This window comes from Corvus hawaiiensis, chromosome 18, assembly GCF_020740725.1.
Source record: "Corvus hawaiiensis isolate bCorHaw1 chromosome 18, bCorHaw1.pri.cur, whole genome shotgun sequence".
Classification (NCBI taxonomy): domain Eukaryota; kingdom Metazoa; phylum Chordata; class Aves; order Passeriformes; family Corvidae; genus Corvus; species Corvus hawaiiensis.
The window spans coordinates 3,482,231-3,504,870 of record NC_063230.1 but is presented as its reverse complement, the minus strand read 5'-3'; the positions used below and the strand labels follow the sequence as shown (position 1 = coordinate 3,504,870).

Sequence of the window (22,640 nt, the reverse complement as noted above, 5' to 3'; positions counted from 1 at the left end):
AGGGCCTCTGGGCAGGAGGTGCTGGTGGCTCTCTGTCCCGCATCCCGCAAGCCGAGTCAGCAGCAGCTCCTGCGGGCGGGGAGTCCCCGGGCCCGGGCTGGGCTCGGGAACACTCTGCGGGCAGCGATACACCCTGGGGTGCCACCCCAAGCGGGCCAGGCCCGAGTTCAGCTGCACCGGCACCGGCGTGGGGACCGGGACGGGAGTGAGTCCGGAGCCCCGCGGCACGCCACGGCGACTCGTCTCAGTGCCCGAGTCACGGTGCCGGAACAGGGCTGTGCACCGGGATTCGGGACCCGAGACCCGCAGGTCCGGCGGGGCGGGGCGGGGCGGGGCGGGGCGGGGCGGGGCGGGGCGGGGCGGGGCCGGGCCGGGCAGGCGGTGGCGGGGCGGGGCGGTGAGAAGCGTCGGGGCTGCAGCGCTCCTGGGAGCACGAACGGCAGTGGAGTGGAGTGGAGTGGAGTGGAGTGGAGTGGAGTGGAGTGGAGTGGAGTGGAGTGGAGTGGAGTGGAGTGGAGTGGAGTCGGCGGGGCGGGGCGGGAGCGCAGCCGAACCGAGCGCGGGGCCGCGCCGCCCCGGCCGCCCTTTGTTGTGTCGGCCGCCACCGAGCTCGGGCCGCAGCAGCGTGGGCCCGACGGGCAGGATGTCCCAGGAGAGCCTCCTTGGGATGGACGAGGGAGCGCTGCGGAAGCTGGTGAGTCTCGCGGCTGCTCCGGGGCTCGGGGTACGGTGCGCGCCCGCGGTGGCTCCAGGGGCGGATCGTGCCTGGAGATGCCTCGGCTCCTTGAATCCCCCGGGCCGGGGGCTGCTGTCCCAGGCGCGGGCAGAGCGAGACCGGGCGGGGCTCGGGTCTGTCGCTGGGCCGGGAGGATTCCGAGCAATGTCTGGGAGCGGATGTAACGCTGGGGACCCAGCTCTGATCCTGGGCGGAAGCACCTGGAGGGACCCGCGCCGGCCCGGGTCGGGCTCTGGGCCGGGGTGAGCTCCAGCATGAGCCCCCGCTCTACTCCGGTGATTCCGGAGGCTCTGGTCCCGCTCTTCTGACAGCGCTTGCCCCTTTGCTCGCAACCACGCCCGGCCGTACCGCCTGTCCCGGCTCCATCTTCTCGGCCGGCGGATCCCGGAGAATCGTTCCCCGATGCCGGCAATGGTCCCCTGCTGCCGGCTTTCCCGTTGCGGGTTCCCGCGCAGCCGGGGGCTGGCGCGGTGCCAGGCGCACTTCCCAGGCTCTGCCCGCATGGCTTTGCATCCCATCCCCTCCTGCGCGACGGCTTCTGGAGCACCGGCCGAGCACTGCCCGAGGAGCGAGAGCCGCAGTTGTGCGCTGCCGGGTCCAGTGGGCTCTGGAGGGCCTCCGTGTCCCGGAGACGGGACTCAGGATACTCGGCCGGGGCTGGTGTCCCGGGAAGCCCCTACAACTGCCCGGTTTAGGGCAACCCCAGGGACCCCCGGCCCGGGGCTGGGGCTGTGCTGGCTGCCCCGGGGGTTGAGCCGGGGTGGCCCGGCCCAGCGCTGGGGAATGGTCACAGCAGGAAGCTGAGTCAGCCGGGAAGGCAGGTCTGCTGGAACAGGAAGGAGTCGGGATGCCGTCGGGAAGCGGGGGCTGTGCCGTGGGTCGGCATGGAGGCTGCCCCCGACTGAGTCTCCTGTCCTGCTACCCTCAGCCATCTCTGCGTGACGACATGCAGACCTTCCCGTGGTTCGAGCAGAGAAGTCTACTTGCTTCTCGTGGGGTGATGTCGGGGCTAACAGACCACCCATCCAGAGGTTTGGGGATGGGTGGTCTGGGTGTTTCCCCATCCTGCCAGTGCTCCAGCTCTGCCGTGTCCCAGCCGAGGTCTCTGATCTGAGATGGAGCCCCAGGAGCAGTGGTGGGTTCCTAGTCTCTGGCTAGCCCAGGGAGGTGGATCTCATCCTGCAGCAAGCACTGGTTCTGTGGGGGCTTTTTCTTTGATGTGCTGGGGCTTTGCCTCCCCAGAGCACCATGCTTGTGACCCAGATCTCCCTGTGCTTTGTGGCACAGGCTGGGGAAAGCCTGCTCTGAGCTGACGTGAGGCAGGGAAAGAATTATTTTTCCTCTGGTTAGGTTTTTGGCACCACTCAGCTGGAAGAGGATTAGTCCATATAAGGGAAAACTGCCTCTCCCACCGCTTCCTCCCTTCTCTGCTCTCCCCAGCTCTCCACTCTGCCTTGCTTCTCCTCATTTCTCCCAGCAAGTGACACCTAGGCAGCAGCATCTGATGTCCCCAGGGAAACTGGAAGAAGGAGGCTGGGGGACTTGAGGAGGTCCCTGCAGCCCCCTCACTCCTGTGCTGGCTGGGCTGGGAGCTGCCAGGAAGCCTCTGACCCGCAACTCCTGCCATAGGCATCCATATGATTCCCTCCCCAGCTGCCCACTGGTATCCCAGTTCCAGGGAGGCCAGTTGGGATGAACCAATGGTGCAGCATAAAGGTGACCAAGGGCTTGGAGGAGCCGGAGGAGGGAGCTGTGGGGGATGGGGTAGGTGCTGCTGCAGGGTGGCCTTTAGATGGATGTCCAGAAGCAGGGGGTTGTTTGAGCGCTCATGGCTGTGCTGAGCTCCAGGCTGCTGGCCTTGGGCTGGGGAATGCTTCCCTCTCCCAGCCCCTCCAAATCTTAGTCTGGTTAATTAGGGAGGATGTAAATATCTTTGGAGGCAGGGCAGGCTTGAGCTAGGAAAGTCGCTGCCATGAGATCTCCTTCTTATACCCAGTAGCCTTTGGCACATCTTTGATGGCCCTGAGAAGCACTGCATCCCTGCCATGTCCCTGTCATCCAGTGTCCTTCCTGCTTTCCTCTGCCAGGGGACACCTATGCTCCCATGGCTCTTTCCAAAGGTGACAGTGAAGCTTGGGGCTGTAGGAGGTGCTCAGTGTGCCAGGTTCATCTGATGTTGCAAAGCGGTTTCCCAGTGGCCGGGCTTCAGCCTCCAAAGTGCTGTGTGCTCAGGCACTCCAAAGAGACAGATGGATGCAGGGCTAATTGCAGCCCTCCTGGAGGAGCTGCCCACCTCACCAGGGCTCTGAGCACTGTTGTGGTGGGCACCAGTGGGGAAGCACCCTATGGGTGCTGTGCCAGTGCCCTTTCACAGAGGCACTCTGTCGGCTGAGGAGGGTATTTGCTTGGAACCATTAATTTGCTGGAAGCTGAGCAGGGCCCATGGGGCCCCGGAATGTGCTGATCCCTGAGCCTGCCTCTGCCGGCAGGGCTGGGCCCCTTGGTCCCTTCGCAGCTGTTGCGGTTTCCAGCATGCTTTCCCCTGCCACTGGCCACGGAGCTTCCAAAGCTGCCTCATCCCAGCTCCCTGCTGACGTGGGCTTGGAATAAGGCATTTTCTCCTGCTCTGCCATTTGTCCTGTGGGGAGAAGCCTTCCAGGACTTGGGTGCAGGTCAGGTCTCAGCTGGAGCCTCCTGGATAGGGCAGACCTCAGAGCCGGCAGATGGGTGCCACACAGCACACACTGGTGCCAGCATGTTCCCTGCACTAGGGTGTGCAGGGCTGGTGTCCCATTGTGTCTGCCTTCCCTGGCACTCACAATTTACGAAGCTGCTGTGCACACGCCCCTTCTCCTCCCTCCTCCCACCTTCCTCATCGCCCTGACCCAGCTGCTGGGGCCAAGCCACTCACTGCCAGCAGCTTATTTAGTGAAGGGCCAAGGCCTTGGCCACCCAATATGCAGTTGAGGACTGTTTTCCTGTCCTCATAGCCTTTGGATAGCTGCAGGGAGAGCTGTCCTTACTGCAAAGCTCTGCCTCCAGCCCTTCATTTTGAGCTGAACCAGATTCCACCACTTCCCAGCCTATCAATGCTGCCGTGTGTGCAGGGAGCCGGGCTTCCCAGCTGGCCATTGCTGCTGGACCATGCCTTTGTCCTGGTAGTAGTGTCCCCACTGTAGCAGCCTCCTTGGGATGCCATCAGCCGTCAGGGGCAGACGGGAAATGAGAGGCCCATAAGGATGGAGGGGCTGGTTTTCTCTCTAACACTCCTCACTGCTCTGGCAGCACCATGTCTCCTGCTCTTCCCAGCTGCTTCCCTGGCCCTGTGGTGGCAGAGGTGCCTGCTCTGGATAAAAGCACAGAGGGGGCTGCAGGCTTCAGCTCTAGCCAGGATGCTGGAAGGGATGGTACTGCCTGCTGGCATGGTGGGGGCTGCTGAGGTGGGGGAGAAAGAGCACCCTGGCTCCAGGCAGCTCCCCCAGAGGTTATGTGTATTTTTAGAGTTGGTCTTCCCTAGGGGTTGGTAGTCCTGGCCACTGGGATCTTCCCAGCTGGGGAAGGATAATGCTCCCAAGTTGGGTTTTGCAGCTGGCAAGGGTTGGAGTACCACAGCTTTGGCTGCTGCTGGGATGGCACATGGGATCTCTGTGCCTGCTCTGTGCTTCCTGGCTTCACTAAGATGGGAATACTCTCCGAATATCACCAAACTCCAAGCAGAGAGGGCAAAGTGCGATAGCTTCTCAGAGTCTCTGCAGAGGGGTCTGCTTACAGGTGGTGATCTGGGGCCCCCAGTGTGGCTCAGTTCAGGTGCAATCAAGGGACTGACCCTGGATCTCTGCTGCAGTGGAACCCAGAGAGCCTGGATGCGTGGCCAGTCAGTGGCCCATGGGACCGGAAGGGAATGGACTGACGCTCTTGTCCTGTGGCACAGCCATGGCTTCTCCCAGCATGATAGATCTTGATGCTGACAGCAGCTGCTGTTGGTCACAGGGTTTATTTTTAACAAGATCCATGGGAAATCACTTCCCAGGTTCCTAGTGTCAGGGCAGTCTTGTTGTCCCACAGCAGGACAGTGTGAGGATAGTGGGCCCATGCTTGCCCTGGCTGGCCTTTCACTGCAGTTCTGGCTGCCTTTTGCCCCTTCAACATCAGGAGTTGTGTTCATGGCCCTCTGGAAAAACTGGAGCTGGTAGTGGGACTGGGGTGTGATCTGATCTGGAAGAGGGGGAGCAACTCTGGGTGCCCATGGCAGGTGCTGACCTTGGGTGGGCTGAGGAGCACCTGGAGTGCCTGTGAGATGTTCATGGGGGGCATCTGGGGGAGTTGTGGCTGTGCTTCCCACACATAAGGGGTTAGACTAGGATTTAGGACAGATCCCACTCATGGATTTGGCTCCAAAAGCTGCCTGCCATCCCCTAGCAGTGAATGAGGGTGGGGAGGGCTGCAGGGTGGCCAAGATGACCCCTGGGTGGGATGCTAGAACCTTTTCAATCAGCACCTCTGGGGGGACATGGGATGGGAAGAGAATGGGCTCTCCTGTCCCTTCGCTGCTGGAGGGGCTGGCATGGCTGGGAGGAGGGCTCATTCCAGAGCTGGTGGCACTGGGAGGGGCAGAGCTTCAGGGCACCAACCCTTGGAGGCTGCAGGACCACTGGTGGGTGTTCATTTCACATGCTCGTTTCTTTGACCTTTACATGCCCGGAGGTCTCAGTGCCACCATGGCAGCCTCTCCTCACCATGGCTGGTCCCAGCATCCTGCCCCAGGGGGGCCATGCCCACTTTCCACAGGGCATAGCAGTGCTGGGCAGCATGCACTGGGCATGTGGGTGCCACAGACAAGACAGCACCTTTGTCCAGAGTGTGGGCAGCTCATGGCAGCGTGGCAGAGGGCAGCACCAGGTCTGAAACGGGGGCTCAGTGACCAGAGCCAGTGCTGAGCTCTGCCCTGTGCACCTAGCTGGAGGCCACACTGGACCTGGCCGAGCGGCGCCGCATCCGCTCGGCCATCCGGGAGCTGCAGCGGCAGGAGTTGGAGCGGGACGAGGAGACATTGGCATCCAAGCGCTTCCGCCCAGAGCGCAGCAGCCAGCAACAGGACGACAAGGAGAATTGGCCACAGTGAGTCCTGTGGGGAGCTGGGGTCATTCTCTCCCTCTGCCCTGGGAGATGGGGACTGCAGTACCTGGCCCCACTGTGGCTGGGACAGATTTGGATGAACATGAGGGTGGGAGCAGCCTGGCACAGAGCAGCTTGGCACATGGTGGGGCCTGTTGCCTGGATTTGCCAGCTGCCCACAAGGGGACTTTGCTCGCAAGTGCCTGTGACAGCTCCCAGATGGCCACCGCTCTCACCCTGCTCAGGTCCCAGCACCTGGAAGAGGAGCAGCAGGCAGCCCTGGCTGCCTTGTCTGAGCAGCTGGAAGCCATCACCAGCGTGGAGGAACTGACAAAACTGGTGAGCAACTGTGTGCTGGGGGAGACCATTTGCTGGGATGGACCTTGTGCTGGGACTGACCCTGCTCTTTCCTGGGTCCTTCTCCCTCGCAGCTGCGGGCAGCAGGTGAGTATGAGGAGCGCAAGTTGATCCGAGCTGCTATCCGTAAGCTGCGGGCCGAGGAAATTGAAGGTGAGGCACCATTCCCATGTTCCGGGGTGGATGCCCTGGAGAGTCTGGGATGTGGGCAGCTCCTTCCTGAACACCATCTTTGCTTCCATCCAGCCGCGACCCTGGCTGGGAATGTGCAGAGCAGCCAGAGGGATGGCAGCAAGTCCCCCACTGTGCCTGGGGAAGCGAACATTGTCCAGAGGGACAATGCTGAAACACCAGCCCTTACTGCGAGTGAAGAGAGCTGTGGTGAGGGCAGCACCAAGCCACCAGGCACAGACAGGAGCAGGGAGAGCAGCCAGCAGGATGATGCAGAGCCAGCACTGGCTGGGCCAGACGAGAGTGGGTATGAGGAGGCTGTGGAGCAGCCCCCTGCCCAGGAGCCCGAAGGCTCAGTGGTGAGTGTGTAGGGCACTGCAGGGGGTGGGACGGTTCAAGATTTCACCCCTTCCTGGGGCTCCTGTGCCAGCCTTTCTGGAGCACAGAGCCCTGGGCAATCTGTGCTCGCCTGCCTGAAGGGACTGAGGGAGGTGGGGCTGGGGTCTTTGGGGGCAGGGGAGATATGGCTGGGCTGTGCCAGCATGGCTCCAGCAGTGGTGAGCTGAGGCTGGGGCCTCAGGCCAGGGTGCCCCATGGCTTCTCCCAAGAGTGCAACCTGGTGGGGATCTGGGAGCCCCTTAGTGCATGTGGTGCACTCCTCCCTGCTCCAATTCTCGGGGATGGGGCTCTTTGGAGGCAACAGTTGCTCATCTCTCCTGCAGCAGTTCCCTTGCATGGGTAGAAACCTTGATTCCCTATCCTCCTTCTCATGATGGCTGTTCCTGCCATCCTTCAAGGGTTCAGGGCTCATTCTGGAGTGAAGCTGGGGGCTTTCTGGATGGGTGAAGGATGAGCTGGTGGGCAGAGCTGGAAGGAATGAGCACAAGCTGGGGTTTTCAGTGCAGCAGGGGTGACCCTGCAGAGACTGTATGGTGGTAGGAGATCTCTGCACCCAACCCTGTGGGGTTGCCCTTTGAGGGTGAGGGTGGGAAGAGAAGCAATGGATTTAACCACAGCTGGGTGAGAAGGCATGGGTTCCCCCATCTGCCTCTGTCTATCCCTGCTTCTTCCTCTGCCTGCCCCAGGGCCGGAGCAGGAGGCTGCAGAAGGGATGTGGCCTTGTGCCGCCTTTCAGCACTGTCTGCCTCCCCATCTGGATGTGCTGGCATGCAGCCCCCAAGCCCTGGCTGGGCTGGGACATCACTGAGCAGCTGAGAGGGCTGTTCCATTCAGTCTGACTCATTGCTCCAAACCCAAGACCATTTCCGTCCTTGGGTTTGGGGCCTGGTCCCCCTGTGCCCCTTCAGGGTATGGGCCCATCTTCGTCTCCCCCTGCTCTGGAGTCATGGTGCTGCTAGAGGCACTGGCACAGCCAGGACTGGCACCTTGTTCCCTAGCTGACACCAGGACACCCTAGCCCTGCTCAGACTTATGTCAGAGACACATCTGTCACCTCTGTGTGGTCCTATGTCCAGAATATTTCATCATTTGCCAAGCAGAGCTGCAGGTGCCATGAACGAGGACAGGATAAAACTGAGTGTTTCCTGTATCATGGAGCCCTGGAGTGCCTGGGCTAGGGGCATGGGGCAGATTTGGGGTCCCCCTTCACTAGACACTGTCTCCCTCCCTGCCCACAGGATGCAGTGGGGTGTGGGGACACTTGTTGCCCTATGAGCCTCCTGCTGTGACCCCTGTGCAGGGACTGGCTTGTCCATTCCCGGCAGCATGCAAGCAGGGAGCTGGATAGCATGGGAAGAGACCACAGCCTGTATGTCCCTGGCTGGAATGGGAGATGGTGGCACAGTCAGAGACTGGAGTGTGGCTGGTTCTGCTCTCCCCAGGCCCACAAGCGAAAGGATGTGGTGGAGCAGGAGCATGTCCCAGACAGGATGAAGGAGCTGTGCAGCCAGCAGGCGGGAAACCCCGAGAAACCCACTGGTCAGGGTGAGTCCCCACAAATGTCCGTGGCAAAGCCCTCTGGGTGCGTGCCTGGGGCAAGAGCTGTGCCTGGCCAGCTGCAAGATGATGGAGGGAGATGCATATGGCATCTCACAATGGTGGGCAGGGCAGCCAGGTGCCTGGAGGAGCTGCATGAGTAGGGATGCATTGCAGACAGCTGCAGGCTTCCCGAGCAGAGCCTCTTCTCTTACTCACAGCTGTGGTTTCGGGGACCCTTGTGCTCCTGGAGCTGCAGCCAGCCCCAGAGCCCGATCCAGAGCCTGAGGATGGTGGTGAGGACCTGCAGCATGGCCAGCCCCAGGGGCAGCCACAGGCAGCCTGGAATGAAGGGAACCTGGGCAGACCTGCCAGCATCCCAGAGCCCAGTGTGGTGCAAGGTCCCAGAGGGGAGCACCCCATCCCGGGCCAGCCCAGTGCTGGCAACCAGGTACAGAACTGGTGGCAGCTGCCACCGCTCTCCTTGCTCAGGGCTGGCAGTCTGTGGGTGAAGGCAACTTGATGGGGGTACTGCATGTAACCCCCAGCTGAGTGCTCTGCCCCTCTCCTCCCACAGCTTCATGTTGGGGTGCACTGCCAGGTGCTGGGGCCAGGTGGGAGACACAGGAGGCCACCACTGGGTAAGTGTAGCCCTGAGGGGGGTGACACAAGAGCCATGGGGCCCTGCCAGCTGGGCAGCCCCACCCCAGGCCCCCCCCCCCGGCCCCCCCCCCCCCCACTCTACTGTCCTGCAGCATGTACATCCCAGGCAGCCCTGGGGACATGACTCCAGCCCACATGTGCTGGGCCAGGAATGTGAGTGTAGGACATGGCCAGGCCAAAGGCCACCCATAGCTGGGGGCTGATTGCTGCCTAGCCAAGCGGTGGCAATGCCCACCCCAGCCAGGGAGCTGGGTGCCAGGCAGGCTGTTTACTGGGGCTCCCACTCTGGCCGGGTGGCTGCAGGGCCGTGAAAGGGAATCGGTGCCAGCAATAAACCCTGGCCTTTTGCATTCTTTGTCCCAATAAGGCTGGGAGCTGTGCATGGCTGGCTCTGACAACCCCCGCCCTGAGCCTAGCACCCTGCAGGGCCTCCCCACAGCCCTGAGGGATGCTGGTGGCCAGCAGTTGCCCTCTTCCTACTGCTGGGAAAACCATCCCCATGGCTGTACCAGGAGGAAATGGGGAAAAACCAAAAAGCAGTTCTCTGCTTCCAGGGTCAGGGTTGCTGCCCTGACAGGTGGAGGTTGCTGTCCCTCTGAGGAGCCCCTGGAGGCTGCTGGCTTGTGGGAAGGAAGAAGCCTTGGGAAGATGCTGGGGGTGGTGGGTTGCAGCGTGGCACAGCCCTGGGGTAGAGGGAAGTGTGCAGGACCCAACCCCCTCTTGCCTCACAGGGAGGCTCAAACCTGGGTTCTGAGAAGCTGAGCCCTCCTCCCTCCATGGGCATCAATGTCTCCAGCCACAGGGCAGAGCCGTGGCTGCACCCTTGAAGTCTGAGCCACCTGGCCCTGTGGTCAGAGGCAATCCCTCCAGAGGCAATGCTGTGTCAGGGCCTGGTGAGGACAGGGGTGATCCCAACCTTCCAACACAGACCCCAGGTACCCCCACTGCACTGCTGGGCACAGAGCCTACCCTCCTCTACAGTGTGGTTTTGAATTGCAGGGCAGAGCCCATGCCTAGGGTGCAGGGAAGCCTACGAGTGCTGGTGGATTTTGGCACTAAGCTCTGGGGAGTGTGGAGTGATGGGAAAGGAGATTCCAGGGTGCTGTGCTGGGGTGGGGGATGGCAGCAGCACTTGTGCCATGCTCACCCTCTGCTCCCTTTGTCTCATTCCTTCCCTGGCCTGTCTCTTCCCAAGCATCAGTGCCCACCCAGGAGGTAATGGGGACCCCGGCTCACCAGAATACTCACCGGTGGGAGCTGACGCCCTCCTCCCTTTGCCTGGCTGGCCCCACGGGTAAGATCCAAGTGGTGGCTGCCTCCATTCTCTGCTTCCCGGTGGCGGGATGTTGCCGGTGGAGCCTGGGCAGGTGTGGAGCTCTGCAGTGTCAGGATGCTGCAGGATGCTGCTGGCTGCCCACCTGCTCTTTTGCTTCCTGCCCAGAATCCCTCCCTCCTTCCCATCCATGTGCACAAGCACCCGGCATCAGTGGGGGGAGGGACCGGAGGCTTTAAGGGGCGGCAGCCACGCTGGGAAATGCTGGGTGTATTATGGGATCTCTGGGGGGCAGCAATACATCCTGGGGTCACTGTGGGGGGCTGCATGCATGGTCAGGCACTCCGGGGGCACTGTGCATCGTGTGGGCAACCCAGGGGGGCTGCATGCACAGTGTGGCATCCTGGTCAGGGGCAGCATGCATCGCAGGAGGCACCCCAGGATGGGGGGCAGCGTGCATCGCGGGGGGCTGCACGCACGGTGCGGGGCCAAGCCCGGGCGGGGACACACGGGGGCGGCCGCAGTCCGGTGACCCCGCGCCCATCCCCGCAGCGCCGCGCCCCGCCGGACCCCCACCTTCCCCCGCCGCCGGCTCGGTGCGGGAGCGCGCGCAGCGATTCGGGCCGGCGGGGGCGGGCGGCGCGGGGGGGCGGGCCGGGGCCGCCCAATGGCAGCGGGGGCCCCGCACGGCCCCGCCGGCGCCCCCTCAAAACGCACGGGGCAGCGGCGGCGGCGGCGCAGAGCAGCGCCCGGCCCCGCGCCCTGCCGGTCCCCGCCTCGACGCCATGAAGACCTTCTTCACCATCGAGATCAAGGATGGGCGTGTGCAGCCCCTGGCATCTCGCATCACGGCCGTCCCCGGCAGCCAGCGGGCAGGTGAGCACTGATGGAGTACGGGGTGCGCAGGACAGGTCCAGTGTGCAGGTGGCATCTGTCATGAGGCTTGATGCTGTAGGGGTAGTGGGCATGGGTATCACGCAGGGAGGTATGACTGGAAAAGGTGGGGATCCCTCAGGAAGATGGGCACTGCACGGGAGTGGACATCTGCAGGGCTGTAAGCACTACAGGACTGTGCTCCTAATATGACAATGTGCACAGCTGGGCAGTGGAGCAAGTGAGTGCCAGTGGCAGCCAGGCACTGACAGATGGTGGGCACAAGTGGGTAGGTGAAGGCGAGCAGGCTGAGCCAGGCCAGGCGGGTGTTGATCAGCAGTGGTGGCATTTGAGTGCTGCCAGCCCAGAGGCTGAGCACAGGTGCTGCCAGAAGAACAGAGTGTGCCTGGTAGCCCTCATCCTTTGGCATGCACTTTCAGCCTGCTTGGGGCATCTCAGTTCAGGGAGACCATCTGGCCCTGCAGGCTGTCCCCAGCCCCACTATCTCACCATGTTTATGTTTGGGGTCATTCCCCAATCCCTGCCCTGGCCCCACAGCCCTGCCCCATCCTCTCCTCACTGACCTGCTGGTTCGGGGGAGCCCACACCATCCTGCTCTGTCCCATCCCACTGCTGCACCATGTCTGTTCCAGCCCTGCCCCAACCCTGCCTGCCTGCAGATGTGGCTCCTGTGGCCATCCCTCTCACCCGGGGGCCTTGGCTTCAGCTGGAGCACTGCAGAAAGTGCCCTTCCTTGGGGAGGATGATAAGCCAGGGCAGTGAGGGGTCTCAACTTCCCCATCCCTTGCTTGTCCCCAAAGCCCTTTCCCTCTTCCAGAGCTCAGTGCTTGCTGCCAGGGCAGGATGTGTGGGGCAGGCAGATAGCTCAGCCAGAGCCACTCCCCAGCTGTGGGGCTGAGCCTGTGGGCTGGGTCGGACCCCACATGCCTCTTGCTCCCCTTGCAGAGGTGACTCTGGGGCTGCGGAGCACCCCCATCCGTATCACCACCATCCCCAGCACTGTCAGCAGCATCTGCAACATCAGCAGTGTCAGCAGCAATGTCACCAAGGTGAGTGCCCAGGGGGCCACCTGGCCATTGCCTGGCAGCTCCAGGGCTTGGGGTGGGGACCAGGGACCAAGGAATTAGTGCAGGCAGCATGCTCTGGAGGCTCTGTCTGGTTTTGGTTGGTGCTTTTGTTTTGGTGGGGTTTTTTTCACCAAGAGACCCTGGACGTTGTTTGTGGTTGCACAGCCCCACATGAGCCCACTGCACTCTGAACTGTGCCACCATGTACCCAGACACTTGGGGAGATGGGCAGAGGGGGACAAGGAGTGGGTCTCCCTCTGTTTTAAACACCTTTGAGGGTGGCAGCAGCTCAGGGAAAAACCCATTGCCAACCACCCCTCTGTTTTTCCTCCTGGGGATGGACCTTGGCCATGTCTCTGGGGAGCCCGCCTTGGAGTGGGGCTACTCCTCAAAGGTCTCTAAAGCACCCTGGAGCTGTGGGTTGGGGTCTTGCCTGTTCCTGCTATGCCATCCTGAGTGGAGAGTGGCCACAGCTGCAGCCCATCCAGGAGGGATTCTTGGATGCAACTGGAGAAAAAACCTGAGAAAACAATCCCTCTGCAGTGTTTTGCAGGGAGAGCAGGCTGTGGTCACCCTGGGGCTGGGTGCATACAGGAGACAGCCCTTCAAGTGCTTTTATCTGCTCCTGCCCATCTAGGGTAATGTGAGGCGCCCGTGTGCTGCCTTGGCCAGAGCCAGGATGTCAAACACAGCTCTGTCTCCCTCGTAGCCCTGTGCGCGCCTGGCTGCCTCTGCAGGAACAGCACTGTGGGTGGCCTGTGTCACTGCCAGTGGCTGTGGTACCACCCGTGGCCTGTGGCATACTGGTGGCTGTGGTACCACTGGCTTCACCCCATCATCAGCCCAGCCCTTGCCAGCATGAGGCAGGCAGTGTCCACAGGTGCTGCCCATACCTGCCAGCAGGTCCTGCCTGTGGGCAGCTGTCTGCAGTGGGGTGACTTCCCTGTGCTAATGCGCTTGGGCAGGCTTGGCCCGAGCGCTTGTCAGCTCTCATTAAGGTATTAGTGGGTCTGTCCAGTGAGGTGGGGGGCCTGAGACCTGTCGGCTGCCTGTCAGGAGATGCACCCTCCAGGTATGCTCCTGGTGGTTAAGGAAGAGGAGGAGGATGAGGCAGCTGTGCTGGCAGCCCTGCCAGGTAGGGCTTGGTCGGAGGACCAGCAGGGTGCAGGGACCTGGGGGCAGTAGTCACAGTGGCATGTCTTCTCACTGGTGGGGTACTGCCTGTGCCCGTCGTGCAGGGACCTGCTCTCCTTGGAGCAGGCATTGGGCAGCATGGGGGTATGAAGACCTAAAACCCATGCCATGGCACTGATGCTAGCCTGGGGCTGGAGATGTTGTGCTGTGGGTGATACCAGCCCAGAGTGGGAAGGCACCTGGGGGAAAAGACGCAGCAGTCGTTGGCTTTTTCACTCACCCAGCACTGCAGTGGTCAGGGCTGGTTCCCACCACTTTGTCCCACAGGCCCCAGGAGGGTGTGTGGCCCTGGCAGCCACTGGGGGTGGGGGAGGGCCTCTTGCAGGGCTCCCCTTGCTGAGCCACCTGGTTCCAGAGCCGGATGCACTGCCAAGTGTGGCGCCTGGCTCAGCACCCCTGCACGGGACCCCCGGCTGCTGAGACCAGAATAGCCCACAGGCAGGGAGTGGGCCAGCCTCCAGCCGGGGGGGTGCCTGGGCCCCTATAAAGGGCAGTGGACAGCTGTGCGGGGCTCGCCACAGCGCCTGCACCACCACCATGCCGGGGGTCAGCTTGGAGGGGCTGGCGCAGGCTGGGGCGGCTGAGCTGGCAGAGCTGCGGCAGGAGCTGGTGGTGTTCCGGGGGGCAGCAGAGGGGCAGCTGGAGCGGGCCCTGCAGCGAGTGCAGGCGCTGGCGCAGGCACTGCAGACATTGGAGCAGGAGCACCTGGAGTTGCGGGCAGAGCTGGGGCGCCTGGGCCACTGCATCGATCTGCTGGCGCCAGGGCTGCAGGAGCCCCCTGGGGAGGACATCAGCACCCTCTTTCTGGAAGCACAGGACCCTTGCACCCACTTTGAGGGCACGGAGGAGCCCAGTGGCCCTGTGGCCCATCCACCCACTTTCTCCAGTACGCGCCAGCAATCGGCCCTGCATCTCTCCCGAAGCAACAGCAGCGTGAGTGTGGGCAGCCCTGCCCCATGAAAGGGGGGTGGAAGGGGGTCACCAGCCCCCAGGGCTCCTGGGGGTGTCTGTAGCCTTGGCACAAGGCATGACTGTGACAGTGGTGCACAGGGACACGGCATCGTGGGGATCTGCCACTCCTTGGGCTCACTGTGATGGGGCTGTGCATTCCCGGTGTGCCAGGTGGGAGACTGCAGGCAGCTGTCCTGCCCCCACCGCAGCACCAGGCACAGGTGGTGGCATGGGCGTATGTGGCCAGCATCAGCTTCTGCCGATGGCTTTGCCATGGATTGGTTACTGGGCCACAGGATGGAGGATGGGGCCAGGTGTGTGTGTGGCTGCTCTGGCCCCGCTCTGTCATCCCTGCTGCCTCTGTGCCCTATTCTGGGCCTGGCCCACTGCCTGCTGTGCATTGCTGGGGGGTCGTGCTGAAAGGGACTTGGCGTCCTGGCTGTGCTCAGGCAGGGGCTGAACTGGCCTAGATCCTGGCAGGGATGTGGGGGAAGGCTCTTGATCTCCTGCACAAGCTCTTCTCTACACTAAGTCCCTTAATTCCATGGAAATCCCTGTGCTGCTAATGGCGTGCACTGGCCTTGCCAGCACCTTGCCCAGTGCTGGGTAACAGCCACTGCCCAGCCCAGAGTCCTGGGCAGCCCCTGCCTGCTGGGGGGCCCAGCCACCTCCTGCCAGGGAGCAGAGAGGATTTGGAGATATTTTGGCAGCCATACTGGGAGGAGGAGAAGGACTGCTGGGCCCTCCTGGGGCACAGGGTGCTGCAGGAGAGTGTTATGCTCCCTTGCCTGCCTTGGGTGCTGCAGATGCTTGCGGCATCCCACCAGCTGAGAGCACTTAACGCCCCATGTGGCACATCCTCTCCAGGGTCCTCACTGCCTGTAGCACTGGGCAGGTGTCAGGGTGATGAGGGCCTGGACCCTGAGAAGAGGTGGGGGGATGGCCAGGCTGGCAGGGGCTCAGCCACACGATGATGTCCTTGCAGATGGAGCCGGAGGTGGTAGAGCAGCACCAGGCACCAAGGCTGGAACCAGAGCTGCCCAATGGCATGGAGAAGGTGCAAGTGAGGGAGGTGGAGAGAAAGAGCAAGCTGAATGTCGAGGAGCTGAGCAGGATTGAGGATGAGGATGTTCTGGATAAGATGGTACCTCTTCCTTTGGCTCGGGCTCCTGCAGGAAGGTAAAGGGACCTCAAGCTTGTGGCAGACTAATGATGGCTTCCCCTCTTGCAGCTGGATCGTACAACAGACTTTGAGGAGCGACGGCTGATTCGAAATGCCATGCGGGAGCTGCGCCAGCGCAAGCGAGGTACTCACGGATGGTGACCCCCGCTGGGGTCAGAGCAGTGGTGGTAGCAATATGGGGTGCTGAAGTGCAGATGTCCAGCTACGAGGAAGTGCAGGAGGGTGCATCCTGGGTCCTCTGTTGCCCCCCTGGCTTTGCAAGGCCAAGGACATCATCCTTCCCATGAGCCAGTTGTGGGCCAGCAGAAGCTGCAGGACCCTTGGTGTGGCAGGAACCATGCCCCCCACCCCACCTCGCTGCTGATGCTATCTCCCACTCATATTTGCAGACCAGCGGGAGAAGGAGCGGGACCAGCGGCTGCAGGAAGCTAGGAGCCAATCTGTCGCAGGAAGGGCTGGCCACACCACAGAGACCACCACCATGCAGAGCACTCAGTCAGCCGATGGCTCGGCACGCAGCACTGTCACCAAGACTGAGCGTCTCATCCAGTCTAGTACGGGTTGGGCTGGGGGGGTGTGCCAGCCCTTTGGGAGCCTTGCAGAATCCTTCCCAGTGCTCCACCACTACAGATCCTTTGCCATTCACTGCCTGTCCTGAGTCTGGCTTGACTCTGCTGGGAGCAGGACTGTGGTTCTGGCTTGGCCAGAGCCTGCCTGGGGATAATTAAGGATTCTGCTCTGGTGACTTCCCTCTGAATCCCCAACCCTGTCAGGATGGCAGGGCCTCATCTGCACCTTTGGCCTGTCTCTTGTCTCCTATACCCCTGCTCTCCCCATCCCTGGGTGGCTCAAGCTGAGTGACTGCAGGGGCTGAGGGATGCCCCAGCTCCCTGCTGCTTTGCGCTTGCCTGTTTGTTCTCTGCCTGGGGGACATATGTCCTCTGTCCTCCCTCTGCCTGCCGTGCGCATGGCTCTACCATCTGGGACTTCTCCCTGGTGCACTGCATGGGTGCACTGCATGGGTGCGAGGGTGCTTGGCAGCAGCAGGCATCTGTGGGTGCTGCTCCTCCCAGCCCAGCAGTTCCTGTTACCCTGTCCCTGCAGGTGATGGCACCAAGACCTCCCATACTACAACCATGGAGTCAAGTTATGTGAAGAGATCAGACAGTAAGAGTTTTTCCTCCCCTTTCCCCATGGCATCCTCAGGGTGTAACCCTGGGGCATCGCTACCACTGAGCCGTCACTGCCCTGGTGCAGGTAGAGTCCTGCCTGCCTGGCACAGCTGCCCTCTGCTCCTGCCCAGGGCCTCTCTCCTTCCTCTCTCTCTGCAGATGGCAACAGCACTTTCGTTCAAACCAAATCATCCTACAGCTCCTCATCCAAGAAGACGGGCAGGTGAGCAGAGGCGCCTGTGGGGACAGCCCCACACAGTCCCTGTCACTCACCTGCTTGTGCAAACCTTCTGCCCAGCTTGCAGCGTCCCCACACAAACGTGGCCCCAAAGCCTTCTGGGTCTGTGGGGTATGTTCACTGTGTTCAGAGGCTCTCATGGGTCCTTCCATGGGCATAGAGATAGGTCTGCCAGCTGAGGACCTTAAGCCACCTCTCTGCTGTCCCAGGGACATGGAGGTCTCCTGAGTGCCAGGGCTGGCCGTGGGCTGAGACCGCTGCTTGCCCTCCCCTGGGCTGCCCACAGCCCTTTTAGCATTGCCTGTCTCTCTCCCAGCATTTTTGACCGTGAGGATGAGAGTGCCTCTCGGCAGAGCAGCCTGGCTGCGCTGGAGCGGCGCCAGGCGGAGAAGAAGAAGGAACTGATGAAGGCTCAGAGCCTGCCCAAGACATCAGCCTCACAGGCGCGCAAGGCCATGATGGAGAAGCTGCAGAAGGAGGGTGGGAGGTGAGGCTGGGCCTGGGGCAGGCTGGCCGGGGCAGTGAGTGCTGCACAAATAACAACACCCTGCAGCTGTGGATAACACCCCGTGTCTCCTGCCACAGTTCACCAAACCCCGCAGCATCACAGACCACTGTGCAGCGGTCCTCCAGCTTTGGCGTGCCCAACGCCAGCAGTATCAAGCAGATGTTGCTGGACTGGTGCAGAGCCAAGACCCGGGGCTATGAGGTGGGTGCCATCTCCTCTTCCTGTCCCAAGGCCAGTCACTCTGTCCCTTGGTAACTCTGTTGCCCTCTCAGCATGTGGACATCCAGAACTTCTCATCCAGCTGGAGTGATGGCATGGCCTTCTGTGCCTTGGTCCACAATTTTTTCCCTGACGCGTTTGACTACAGTAAGCTGACGCCCCAGAACCGCCGCCAAAACTTTGAGGTGGCCTTCTCTTCTGCAGAGTACGTACCTCTCTTGCCGTCACGTGGAGTTGGGATGGCTTGGGGTGGCTCTCCTGCTCGCTACTGGGGCGAGGGGGAACATGTGGAGGTGATGGTGCCGGAGGTGGGTTCTAGTAGGTGTCACTCTCCCATGCAATGCAACGAGGTTAGGCACTGTGGGGGCAAGCAGCAGCTGTGTGGGCAGAGTCACAAGAGGCCAGTGCAACCCAGTCTGGTGTGGCAAGGGTGGGTCTGGGAATCTGGGTTCCTGGGTGTGGGGCAGAGCACCCAAAGGAAGAGCAGCAGCCCCACAAGCCCACCTGGCTTCAGGCAGTACATACCACCCTGGGGTACCAGGTGTGGCACTGCAGCCTGTGGGGGGAGCAAGGTTTGCCTGTGCCAGGTGCCTCCTTTCACAGTTATAGGGGCTCAAACACCGTTGCAGCTTCTCCAGTCTCTTCCCTTTTGCTTCTGGTTTTCCTGGGTGCTGAGAGATGGGAGTGCGCCCAGCTGGAGGGCTGGCAGCCAGCCCTTCTCTCCTTCCTTCTGTCTCTCTCCCACCCACCCACTCCTCTCCTCCAGCACCCTGCCCAGGGGCAGGGCTGGGGGTGGGGGTCCCATCCTGCTGATGTCCAAGGTGGCGGGGTGAGCTGGAGGCTCCCGCAAGCTCCCAGGGTGCTGTGGTGCTGTTTGGTGGAGCGAGAAGGGGGCTGCGGGCCTGGTTCTTGGCACTCCTGTTAATGGATTTTTTGCCTTAATTGGGAAACTGGTGTGCGGACTTGAGAGAGCCATCGATCTCTCCGGCCTGGAAGCCAGGTGGCCTCTCGTCCTTCCTCCTCCTCCAGCTCTTGTGAGCATCCTCTCCCGAGCTTCCTGCACCAGGGCTGTGCTGCGCGGTTCCAAGTGGAGCTGGGCAGGAGGGCTGGGCTTGCTCCCCCATCCTCCCAGCGGGTCTATATAGGAGCTATATAGAGCAATGCTCCACTCTGGAACCCGCTCCCCGAGCACCTGGCGCGCCAGAACACCTCACTCCTCCTCCTCCTCTTCCATCTGTCTTTACCTCTGGACTTCACGCCTCTCCACGCCACTCACCTGCCCCTCTCTCCCTTGCTTGTGCCCCCCCAATCTCACTGAATGGCCTCGGCATGGGGTGCCCAAAGCCCTCCTGCCCCTGCATCGTGCATCCCCAGAGCATGCCAGAGCGGAGCAGCTGCCAATGGGACGGGAACTGCACTGATCTGTGTCTCTTGTTTTCTCTTCCTCCCCTCCCTGACTGGGCTGCGGTCACTGGCTTGCCCCTCTCTCTCCCTGCACCCAGGAAGCACGCGGACTGTCCACAGTTGCTGGATGTGGAGGACATGGTCCGGATGCGCGAGCCAGATTGGAAGTGTGTGTACACATACATTCAGGAATTCTATCGCTGCCTGGTCCAGAAGGGGCTGGTAAAAACCAAAAAGTCGTAGCCCATTGTCACCCCCCCAGGACCAATGGTGAGAACCTTCCCCTCCAAGTACCTGCCCATGCCCCCACAACCACCAGGGCTTGGCAGGGAACTGACTGCCTCAGCTGGGGATGAGGCTGGGGGATGCTGGTGGGTGAGGGGTGAGTGCTGGTGGTGCCATACAGGGCCCAGCAGGAGGTGGGCAGAGACAGCTGGCTGGGGTCGGGCCTTCTGGAATAGTGCCTATGGGAGTTTGGGCAGGGGGGACTGTGTCACAGACTGTTGGCTCTCCACCTGTGGGGAGGGCAGTAGTGATAACAGAGCCCTTCTCCCATGGCTGAGCCTGACTCATGGATCAGCTGCTGGGGATGCCACTCAAGATGTTCTGAGTGGTGCTGCCTGAGTGTGGGTGGCCCTCCAGGATGCTGCAGCATCACTGCTTGGACTTGCTGCCTCATTCCCCTGCCCCAGAGTGCATGCCCAGCTCTGAAATGCTGCCTGCTCATATATGGGCAGAAGCAGGAGCCTGGAAAGTGTGACTCAAGGCTCAGGTTCTGCCTCGGCCTGCAGTGTTTGCGCCTCTCAGGGCATCCTGGCTGGCGCTGGAGCTGCGGCTCCCCTGGCTCTGCACAGCGCTGGCACACCAGGGCCCAAACAATGGCTTTATAAGGGCAGAGTTATTCTCTGTGTGCTGCCATTGCTCTGCCATCACCCCCCGAGCCAGGCTGGCAGTGGCAAGGGCTTTCCCAAGGCCCCAAGCATTGCCCCCCCATCCCCATGATGGCCAAATCACGAGGTGGGACTGGTGCCAGCCAGGCTGTGGGCTGGGAGCCCACTGACCAGGCAGCAGAGACCTAATGGGATGCCGGGGGGCCATGGGACCCAGGGTGGGGGCCTCCCCTGGGTGCTCCCCAGGGGCTGACACTGGCTGGGATTGCTCGTTGGGTGGGGCTGTTCTAGGGGGCCAACGTGTGCAGTGGGGCTACTGCAGGAGGGGAGAGGGGAGGTACAGGGCTTGGGGGTGAGGGTGTTGTGGTGGTGGGTGGCAGCATTGGGTTCAGACCCTCCTTGTGCACCCTGTCTTTTGGGGCAGAGCCCTGCCTTGGGGTATCCTCCTTGTGCATCCAGAGTCTTGGGGCAGAACCTTGAGTTCTGCTGGGCCAAAGCAGCTGAACTGGCCATGGCGGCAGCAGGTGCTGCCAGTTTGTGTCAGCACAGACCCCAGTGCAAGTGCAGCCCTTGCTCCAGCAGCAGCAGCCTGGCATGCTCCAGCACCATCTGTCCCCTGAAGGGGGGACAGTGCCTGGTAGGGGTGCAGGGGGCTGGGCAGGGCCAGAAGGGTTGGCAGCAGAGGCAGGGCTGCTTCTGTGACCCCGCTCCTTCTCTCCCAGTAAAAGGGAGAGGACAGAGGTGGCTGGATCCCCCTCCATGTCCTTCCTGGTTGTCACAGTGACCCCTAATCGTGTTGTCAGCCTCTTCAAGCACCCAGGGAGCCTCCACTTGGGGAGAGACATGGCCCAGGGCACTGGATGGGTGGCAAGGCAGAATGGGCCACCCCACCAAAAGGGCAGAGGCAGAGCCCCAAGGCTATTATGGGGATGGGGACACAACCACAGCTGATCTGCCAGGGCCCCGCAAGACTGGTAGCTGCTGGAGCAGGGTCTTGCATGGACCCCTGCACTGTGGTGGGGCAGGGAGAGGAGGAGATAGGCACAGGCCAGGTTGAGTGGGCTGAGGCAGGGCAGTGCCCACTCCAGCAGTAGGGTGTGCTGGGCCTGGGGCAGGCAGCCCCTGGGCTCCAGTCTGGGACAAGGGTGGGAGCCAGGCTGGCAGGGCTTGGGGGAAGGCAGAAGAGCAGGACCAGGGCTTGAGGCAGGAGTAAGGGGCAGCATGTAACCAAGACCCACCCCCTGCTTTCCCTGGACCACTTGGTAGGGTTTGAGGCAGGGGCACAGCAGACAGCTGCAGCCAGGCAGGGCTCTCCCTAGAGGTCACCAGCATCGGCTGGAGGAGCAAGAGGAGGAGGGGGCACGGCTTTAGCAGGGGATGACTGCCAACACCAAGAGCTGGGACCGAGAGTACCAGGGGAGCAAGGGGTGCAGATAGTTGGGCAACCCCTGCCCTGGGGCAGGCACCTCCCAGGGCAGATAGCACATGCTCTTCCCAGTGTCAGGAGCAGCAGGACTGTGGGTAGCAGGGTGGGGTGGGGGGCGTGTGAAAGGAGCTGAGCCAGTCTGAGGGCAGCAGTACCCACACCAGCAGGCCCACGGCAGTGTGGGGTGCCCATCCCAGCTCCCACATGGGGCAGCCTGCCTGAGGCCATGCTGAAGGCTTCATCTCTGCAGGACGCTGGTGGACTGCGTGCCGCTGGTGGAGGTTGAAGACATGATGATCATGGGGAAGAAGCCAGACGCCAAGTGCGTCTTCACCTATGTGCAGTCCCTCTATAACCACCTGCGTCGCCACGAGTTGCGCATGCGGCAGAAAGAGTGCTAGAGCCTGCCCTGCCCACCCCCACTGCTGCCCTCACCCCAGAGCTGCCCAGCGGGAGGGGAGCTGCTTGCCCTGGGAGGGTCTGGGGGGCCATGGGTCTGGCACTGGGGACAGGAGAACTCTTCCACCAGGGCACCCCCACACCTCTGCCTTGGCAGAGCTGCTTCTGCCTCGGCCAGCTGTGGGCTGACCCTGTGGGCAGAGCCAGCTGGGCGCTGCTGGGGATGCTCCCAGCTTGGCTTGCCCCCCATGCTCCAGCCTTTTAAGTTATTTGTTCTCCAGGAATTATTTGCCCTGCAGGCAGCATCCCTGTGTCCCTGGGGTGGCCTGGGCACAGCTGTGCCCTCAGACTCGGGACACTGCATGAGTCTGTGGCTGAGCAGGGCTGTGAGGTCTAGCCAGGGTCATGGTGCATCCTGCAGTGGTTCCCTTGGCCCCCTGCAAGGAAGCCTCTCTGCCCACTGTAGGCCCTGCTTCGTGTCACCTCCCTGGGGACAGCTCCACAACTGTGCTGACACCCTGCTTCCCACATCCACGTGCACCTGGGGCACTTCCACGTTGGGGGCACCTGTGGACTGGGGAGTGGGCAGGGGCAAAGGGTCCCAGGGGAGCAAGGCCAAAGGAACAAGCTGGGACAAGCCTCCCCCACTCCCCTCTCCAGCTCAGGGCACCCACGTGCTCAGCGCCGCTAGCCCCTCTGTCACATCTCTACACTCGCGCTGACACGTGTACCAACACCAGCCAGATAATAAAGGTTTATCAAAGGCAATGCCTCTGGCTCAGGTCCTTCTCCCAGTAGCATATTGCACACCACAGTGCTTGGGGAGCACTGGCAGTCCAGCTGCT

General features: G+C 62.0%; 1 protein-coding gene across 1 annotated transcript; it reads left to right on the top strand.

The window, feature by feature from the left end:
• The first annotated feature begins 504 nt into the window (after positions 1-504).
• On the top strand, positions 505-22,563 carry SMTN (smoothelin). The gene is made up of 21 exons (XM_048322717.1): positions 505-694; positions 5,694-5,854; positions 6,097-6,190; positions 6,283-6,361; positions 6,455-6,738; positions 8,221-8,323; positions 8,536-8,765; positions 8,892-8,955; positions 10,173-10,271; positions 10,803-11,126; positions 12,090-12,193; positions 14,222-14,338; positions 15,342-15,500; positions 15,588-15,663; positions 15,929-16,093; positions 16,644-16,706; positions 16,871-16,934; positions 17,266-17,436; positions 17,535-17,658; positions 17,730-17,881; positions 21,647-22,563. Exons 1-21 carry the CDS (start codon positions 644-646, stop codon positions 21,795-21,797), a joined length of 2,835 nt encoding a protein of 944 aa, XP_048178674.1. The 5' UTR covers positions 505-643; the 3' UTR covers positions 21,798-22,563.
• Positions 22,564-22,640: the final 77 nt, after the last annotated feature.